This window comes from Hipposideros armiger, unplaced genomic scaffold (genome assembly GCF_001890085.2).
Source record: "Hipposideros armiger isolate ML-2016 unplaced genomic scaffold, ASM189008v1 scaffold_3, whole genome shotgun sequence".
Classification (NCBI taxonomy): Eukaryota; Metazoa; Chordata; class Mammalia; order Chiroptera; family Hipposideridae; genus Hipposideros; species Hipposideros armiger.
Genome location: NW_017731353.1, coordinates 3,872,118 through 3,879,816, shown reverse-complemented (window position 1 = coordinate 3,879,816; position 7,699 = coordinate 3,872,118). Strand labels below are relative to the sequence as shown.

At 46.3% G+C, this 7,699-nt stretch overlaps 1 protein-coding gene across 3 annotated transcripts in view; it reads right to left on the bottom strand.

The window, feature by feature from the left end:
- GPR107 (G protein-coupled receptor 107) overlaps positions 1-1,484 on the bottom strand; it is a 75,340-nt gene extending 73,856 nt beyond the window's left edge. Inside the window, exon 1 of one of the 3 annotated variants that reach the window (XM_019638356.1) lies at positions 1,268-1,484. In XM_019638356.1, the coding sequence (XP_019493901.1) occupies positions 1,268-1,408 (141 nt within the window). In that variant the 5' untranslated portion in view covers positions 1,409-1,484. The remainder of the gene's footprint in view (positions 1-1,267) is intronic. The other 2 variants (XM_019638328.1, XM_019638347.1) reach the window with 2 other exon arrangements.
- Positions 1,485-7,699: the final 6,215 nt, after the last annotated feature.

Here is a 7,699-nt window from a genome sequence, read left to right as displayed (position 1 = left end):
GAACTCAGTGATATTACTTAATCTAAGACTCAGGACCCTAAACTATAAAATTAAAGAATTTTAAAGATCAGGTGTTCTGAACTTGGAGTCATAAGCCTGGGGCTAGGGCCTATACCTAAGCTTTAGCAGAATTATAAAGCTCTAGAAATTCCAAGAAAGCTTTGTCTACATTTCTACCTGCACTTTTCTGGGGAGAGGTTCTATACGTTTCAGCGGATTCTCAAAAAAGAGTCAGGACTCACCTAACTCCCTGCGGTTGGGAACCATTTCAATCATGATAATTTTTATTTACAAACAACTGATATCCCCAAGTATGGTGTATAGGTCTGGCCAGGCTTTTTAATCCAGATTCTGTATCCTTTAAAATCTAAGTTCGCAAAAATGTAACGCTTCATGGTTTGCTAAGAGTAATGTGTTTTAATAAGACAAACTTTTTACAATCCCACGACTTCTTAGAAAACTGCTATTATGAAAATAATGTACAAGGCTCTGGGTGGTAACCATTTATTTTTCTATTCTCCAGATATTTTAACCCGCTGAGCCGCCTGGAGGCACGTTTCAGCCTTAGATGACTTTTGCTTGGGAGTTTTAAAGCAAGACCCAAGGGATCATTCTAGGCCTATCCTACGTCTCCTTCCCTAGACAGACAATGACGGCAGCGAGGGATAAAAAGATAGGCCCTCTCATTAGAAACTGATGTTTAGTGCTGGTTTTAAATTCTCGGCCATGGATTCCAGGCGAGATATGAAATTCCTCCTGGACACTCCCATGTTGATCAGTCCAGAGACAGAGCCCTAGGCCGAACCGGGAAACTGAGGCCAAGGTTCCGCGTATCTCCAAGCCGTCCCGGCAGGCACGGGCGGACGCACGAGCGGGGACCGCGGACAAGCCAAGTCGGGGATAAAAGTTGGAGGTGAAGGGGGAGGAGGAAGAGCAGGGTGCGATCCGCGAGGAGCCCGGGGGGGCCAGCAGGGATGGCAAGCGCGGCCCCTCGAGTCCTTCGGGGTTTCGCCGCAGGTCAGCCCCTTCCCCTCGGCCAGCTGGACTCCTCCTGCCCCTTCCAGGCTGCCCGAGGACCCCCGCCATTCCCACAGGTCCCAACAGACCCCTCTCACAGAGAGGCTGCGCTCGGCGACAACGGTGGGGCGCAATAGCTCAGAGCCACCCTCCCTCGGGTCAAGCTTGCCCCCAGCCCTGGAGGCGCGGCCCCGACCTCCGCCCCCCGGCCCGGCCCTGCCCGGCCCTGCCCGGCCCTCGCCGGCCTTACCTTGAGCGCCAGGTGGTGGACGCGGCCCAGGCCGGGCTCGGCCAGCATCTGCAGCAGCCCCAGCAATAGGAACAGCCGGAGGCCCGCGACCAGGCGAGGACACCGGGGGCCCGAGGGGCCGACAGGCGCAGGGGCCGCCATGTTTGTTCCAACATCACCAGCTGCTTCCTCTACCGCCCACTTCCGGGGTCAAAGGGCGCCGGCCGCCGGAAGGGCCTGGAAGTGGGGGGGCCTCGGCGGCTAGCTAAATGATGTGTGTGGCCCTTCTCCCTGGAGCGTGCGGCCCGGAAAGTCGCCGACGGGCCGAAGGTGACCGCCCAGGGGCCATTCAGTTGGCCTCCCTTGTGCGGACTTTCGGTTTGGCCAAAGAGGGGGAAACACCCCAGTGGGGACCCTTGGCCGGTTGTATGGAAAAAATGGTTTGGCAGGGACCGTTCCGGGCAACCCTAACACCCCGCCGAGTTTTGAAAGCGACCGTGGGCCTGCGGGACCCGATCCGACCGCAGGGACACCCATGGTCTCCGAGGGCGGGGGATCTGCACTGGCTACAGCGCCGTGTCTGGCCGTTGATTGGGCAGATTTCACGAGCGGCGTTGACCCCGGTGGAAAAGTATCAAGTTCCTGGCTTGTCATTGGTCCCTTGTTTTTGTTTTTGTTTTTGTTTAGGCATTTCACACTAAAATGTCAAACAAAATGGCTGCAGTCCTACGAGTTATTAAGCCCTTATCATATGCACTTGGTTAGGGTTTTTGTGCGTATTACTGCATTTAATCCTTGGAACAATCTAATGAGGTAGGAGGTGAGTATTAAGCATTATCCCCACTTTACAGGCAAGCAAACTGAGGCTCTGAGAAATTAAGTCATTTGTTCCAGGTTGAGCTGGGAATCACATGGCACCTTGTAACTAGTGTGTTATAGTGCCTCGTGCTATTTCATACGACCACTAGAGTTAGAGTCTCACGTTTTCCCCTTAATTCTGTGTGGAAAATTTCCTTGCTTCTAATCTGTGGGCTTTCTGGGGAGATCTTTAATGGAAGGATTCTGTAGTTGGTTCCTCCCCCTCACCATTTTTTATCAAAGAGTTATAGAAGAATATGCTTATTGAAATTGACAATAGACTAGCCAGATTTATTTAGTTAGATTCCTTTTTAGCTTGCCATACATGCTCTGTGTGAAATCATTTAAGCAAGAGAAAATAAAAGCCAGGAACCCCAGGACTGGAACCTCATCTGCTTTAGAATTGATCGATGCACCTTGCACTATACCACGCATGATGTCTGATTCTTATAATTTTAATTTTTCAAAAAAGCCCAGAATCTGAGTGACTAATGTGTTATCAAATGAAATGCTAGAGAAATTTTAAAAGTCAATTTGAAAGAGGATAGTAGGAATATAAAATAAGTGATATTTTTTTTTAGGTATCAAAAGGAAATACCAAAGACAGTTAACTGATTTCACTTCAGTATGAAACTAGTTGTTAAAGGAAAAGGTGATTTTTTACATGCAGTTTTATTTTTAAAGGCAGTTTGCAGTGCATTGTATTGTCTTAAAGTGAGGTACCATTTATGAGAATCTCATTTGAAAGTTGAATGTAATGAGATTCTAAAAACAGAATGATCAGGAATAGTCTTAATTTCATTTAATAATACAATAGTGGTCAAACTTTTAGTTTATAAAAACAAGACTTCTTTCTGTCTTTTAGTTTCTGAAAAACAATTTTACAGAGGCTTAAAGCTGGGTTCTTATTCCTTGCTTCTTTTCACTTGGGAATTATTATGTGACCTTCAAAGGGTCACATACCAATGGTATCTGCCGAGAGGAATATCTTCACTCAGGTATTTGAAAACTATATTGTGCCAGTCATTAGTTTGCAATTTAGAGAAATAAGAAAGGGAACACTAATTACAAAGATTTAAAGTGTTTTTTAGACAGTTATTTTTCAAACTCTGTGAAATCCATGTTGGCAATTATATTTAGGCACATGATTGTAGAGTTTCAAGGAAAGATTATTTGCATGCTCATGATACTGTAACTGGAAACAGACAGCTGAGTAACAGAACAAGTTATGCCTGCTTTTCCCTGGCAACATTTTCAAAGGGGCATTAAACTGTAAGGTATTGACTGAAAAGGCCTGGAGTGGCTGAAAAAAACTGATCTCCTAAACCTGGCTTTTAGTCTTATTCTCTTAGGTGCATTTATTTTCTCTGTTTCCTCTAACTTTGCAGGATCCACTAAAGCAGCAGTTCTCAACCTGTGGGTCGTGACCCCTTTGGGGGTCAAACGACCCTTTCACAGGGATCGCCAGGTACTTGTATGTGGGCGTATCTGCATGTGGGCCTGGAGACAGATAGAGGAGTGGTTCCTAAGACCATCGAAAATATGTGTTTTCCGATGGGCTTAGGCGACCCCTGTGAAAGGTTAAGAACCACTGCACTAAAGGTTGCCATCAGTAGCAGAATGTGTAATTTGAACCTAGTGCGATTAATATTTGCTATCAGTTTAGAAGTTTCCAGAAATCTTTTAAGCAATCAATGGGTTTTAATACTCTCCAGTTGTCATAAGGTATAATCGCCATCTGTTTTTCTTTTTTTTTAGATGTTTTTTTTAATTGGGGGAGAGGAACAGCATTGGGGAATCAGGAAAGGGGAACAGACAAGTTGCTGTCCTTTTGTTCTTCAGTCTAGTTGTGGAGGATGTCGCTTCACTGGCCCATGTTGGTATTATCATTGCACTCTTTCCGGGTGAGGCAGATCGGTTGCAGGCCACTGGATGGCCGCTCATGGCGGCTCTTGACAGCTCATGCCAGCTGCCGGCCGGCCGCTCATGGTAGCTTATGGGAGCCCACTGCAGCTCCACTGCAGCCTATGTGGTTACCGGCAACTCATAGCAGCCCAGCTCCAGGTCCAGCTGTTATTCACCATCTTAGCTGTAGCATCTCTGATGAGCGCAGCATCTCTGGCCCTCATGTGGGATCCTAACCGGGGCCCTAATGCTCAGAGCTGGCGTCCCAAGCCAACTCCTAACCAACGTGCCACTCGGCCGGCCCAACCATCTGTTTTTCTATATCAAACCAAAAACCTCTGTAAAGACAGTATAAGGAATTAGAGATCAAGTTGGGACCTGGCAAAACATTCAGAAGTCAAATGTCACTTTCATTCTTTGACCAGAACCGTCATTTCTTGGGGCACAGGGGAAGCCCAGGGTGCCTTTTTGCAGAGAGCAGTCTTCATGGAAAAGCTAGGCCCTGACACACCTCGAATCATGCGGGTTGGAGCAAAACTTCACATTCACTTCTCCTATTCTTGGCAGCACAATGTGTAACTTGCTCAGCCACACGACAGCTGGTTTTTCCCGATTTTATGCACATCTTTATAGACCTTCAGGGGAATTCCATTATCAGGTGCAAAAATTGGTTGCAGTTTCAAGATTCTTTCATCCCACCCCAGCCTTTTCCATTTGACTGCTTTCTTGGGTCATCAGTAAGTATGAATGCTGAACAAATGGGGAATTTTAAGCTGAAACTGATGGGAGCTATTTTAAAGAGAAAAAAAATCCAACTTATCAATTGTATGTAGTTTAGGCAAGCTGTCTTGCTGCCTCAGTAGTGCTGAAAGGATTGCTTTCCTTGATACAATAAGTAAAAAGCCTCCAGAAAGCAAGAGGAAAGGAAAGGGAACCAATACTTATGCCTTATGTGCTAAGCATTTTACATGTTTTCTTTCTTTTCATCTTTGCAATAACCTTTGAAGTGAGTAGCATTATTTCATTTTATAGAGAGGGAAACAGGCTTATAGAAGAAAAACAATTCAACCAAAGCTCTACAGCTTTCTGTGCATAGCTATCTAAATCTGACTAACACCAGAGCCTGTGCTCCTCTCCGCCCCCCCCCCAGCTCCCTCATTTCAGCCTCATGACAGCCTATGCGGTCCCTGTTTAACAAATGAGGAAACTGAGGCTCAGAGAGTTTCAATAACTTGCCGAAGGCCACACACTTAATAAGTAGTGGAGCACTAGGATACCAATTTAACAATTACAAAATCTGCCTCCTCTAAAACAGGTAAGATAGATAAAAGATAGAGACATCTATACATCTAAGCCCAGATAGATAAAAGAGACAACTATACATCTAAGCCCCCGGATTCAATGTTTATTAATTGCAAGCACCATTAGAATTGCCAAAAAGCCCTAATAAAATTGTTTGCCTCTAACTAACTATACATCAACCTACACAGGGCTCTATCTAGAGACCATATTTCAGTGCTAATAATGTCCATGTGATGAGATTATTCAGTGCAAATTTACGTACTCACCCACCAAGATCATAACTTTGTAAATCAGTGTTCTCTGGATGTTACTGAAGTGAAACAGGTGTACATAACCTAGACTGACCCCTAGGTAATCCCAGCGTTTACACAGTGTTTAGAATACCTCTTGTGAACAGACTTCTAAGTAGGTCAGGTCACAGTAATTTGTTAATAGTGAGAATTCCTTATCTTAGGATCATTCCCTCTTATGATTAGGGAAAACTGAGTGGATTTAGTTCTTCCTAAAAAACAAAACAAAACACTATGTTGTACTCATGTTATCTTTTTTTTCTCTGCTGGTTTATTTCTCTTTAATCCCAAACTCTGTTTGTTTCTATGGTTTCAAGATCAATTGTGTCTTTCTCCTTTATTTTTTAGATTCTGACACCTTTTTTATCTTTTTTTTTCTTTTGATTCTGACACTTTCAAACCTTTTTCAGTTACCACCAAACTAATGAAGTTAAAGATACTTGCACTGTGGTAAAAATAAGCCAGTTCCATGTAGTTCTGCTGCTGTGGCTTTTAATGGGTTCCTATAACTATTTCCGGCTTACTCATCATCTTAAAAGGTTTCATCTCATTGTGGTCTCTCTCTCTCTTGTGCTGTCCCTTCCTCTTTTTTCCCCTCTTTAGATCAGCAGGGTTTTTTTCCCTCCTGATTAGCATATTTTCACAAGTGATCAACTGTTTTTGAGAAGTCTCCGAGAACTCAGTAGAGATTAGATCATTGTATTTGAAAAAAAATATTTAAGCCTTGGCAGGAAGGGAAATCAAGGTGATTACCAAGGTAGGGTCTTGCTAGATAACCTGCTTTTCATCTACTATTTCCAGAGAGCAAACTAAACTATGCAGCATTGTTTGAATTTCTAACCCCCTCCAACTCACCCTGGCTGTTAATCTGCCTTGGGAGGTAGGTGGCTGGCCGCTCTGATTGTTATAAATCTCTCAGTCTCTGGAGTAAAGAGTTCCCAGACCTGGCAACTGTGAGCGCAAAATATTTAAACATACACTAAAAACGAGGGGGTGGGGGGAAACTGAAAAAAGACAGACCAAAACAGTTTTGACAGGTTACATTTAATATAACTGTCCAACAAAGGAAGTGGGCCTGGAGGTTTATCTGCAAGGGTTTTACAGCGCCGCCCTTTCATGGCAGAGAACGATAAACTGGTTGAGGCTGGGGGGTGGGAGTAGTAGGTATTGGAGAAATGCATCATCGAGAAACATTTGTAAAATAGGGCCCATTTTAGGAGTCCACAGTTACTCAAAAAAGTCAGTAGCATTAACAGAGGAGAAAAGGCCTAGTGATTCAGAGGAAAGTTGGGACTCCAAAAATTCTCAGAGTCGGGAATATTTGTGCAGGCCTTTGGAATAGAGAGTCAGTGCCTACTTAAAAACCAGCTCTCAGTTTACCAATGACAGGCCAGGTAGCAGGTGCTCACGCGCTCCTGGATCCTCACACGCGGTGAGATGGATGCGTTATTACCTCTGTTTAACAGGCGGGGGCTCTGAACTTCCAGGGAGGCGGAGTCGTTGCCCCAGGCCACCCAGCTAGGACGTGCGCGACGCTGGCTCTGGAACCAAACACGGTATCTGTGGACCCAGTGCCTTTATTTGGACCCACAAGGCGGCAACGTTGATTTCCCGTCCGAGCGTTTCTTGGCCGAACGGGTTGGAAATCAGTGGTTTCGCAGATTGGAGATCACTGGTCGTGCGCCCCCGGATGCCCTCCCCAGCCACGCGGAGCGGCCTGGTCGCTCTCGGCCTCGACGTCCGCATCTGCAGTGCGCGGACATCACCGTACCGGGCCCCACGCCCACCGCGCGAGGCTGCCTCCGCGGCTCCCGGGCGCTGCGGAAAGCGTGATGGCTGCCAGGGAAAAGTACCGTCCTTGCGTCTGAAGCGGCGCCCGGCGCAGAGGCGCAACCTCAGGCCTCGCAGAGCACCGGTAATAACAGGGGCCGGCTCTGTTCAAAGGCGAGTGGTTGTCCTAAGAGCAGAGAGTGTAGTGGCTAATAAGTAATTAAAACATCAGCCGGGAGGAACTCCACCCGCCTCCTTCCGCGTCCTTCCGGACCCCTGGGCGACGCGGGCCCGGCGGAGGGCGCCTGGGGGGAGGGTGGGCAGGGGG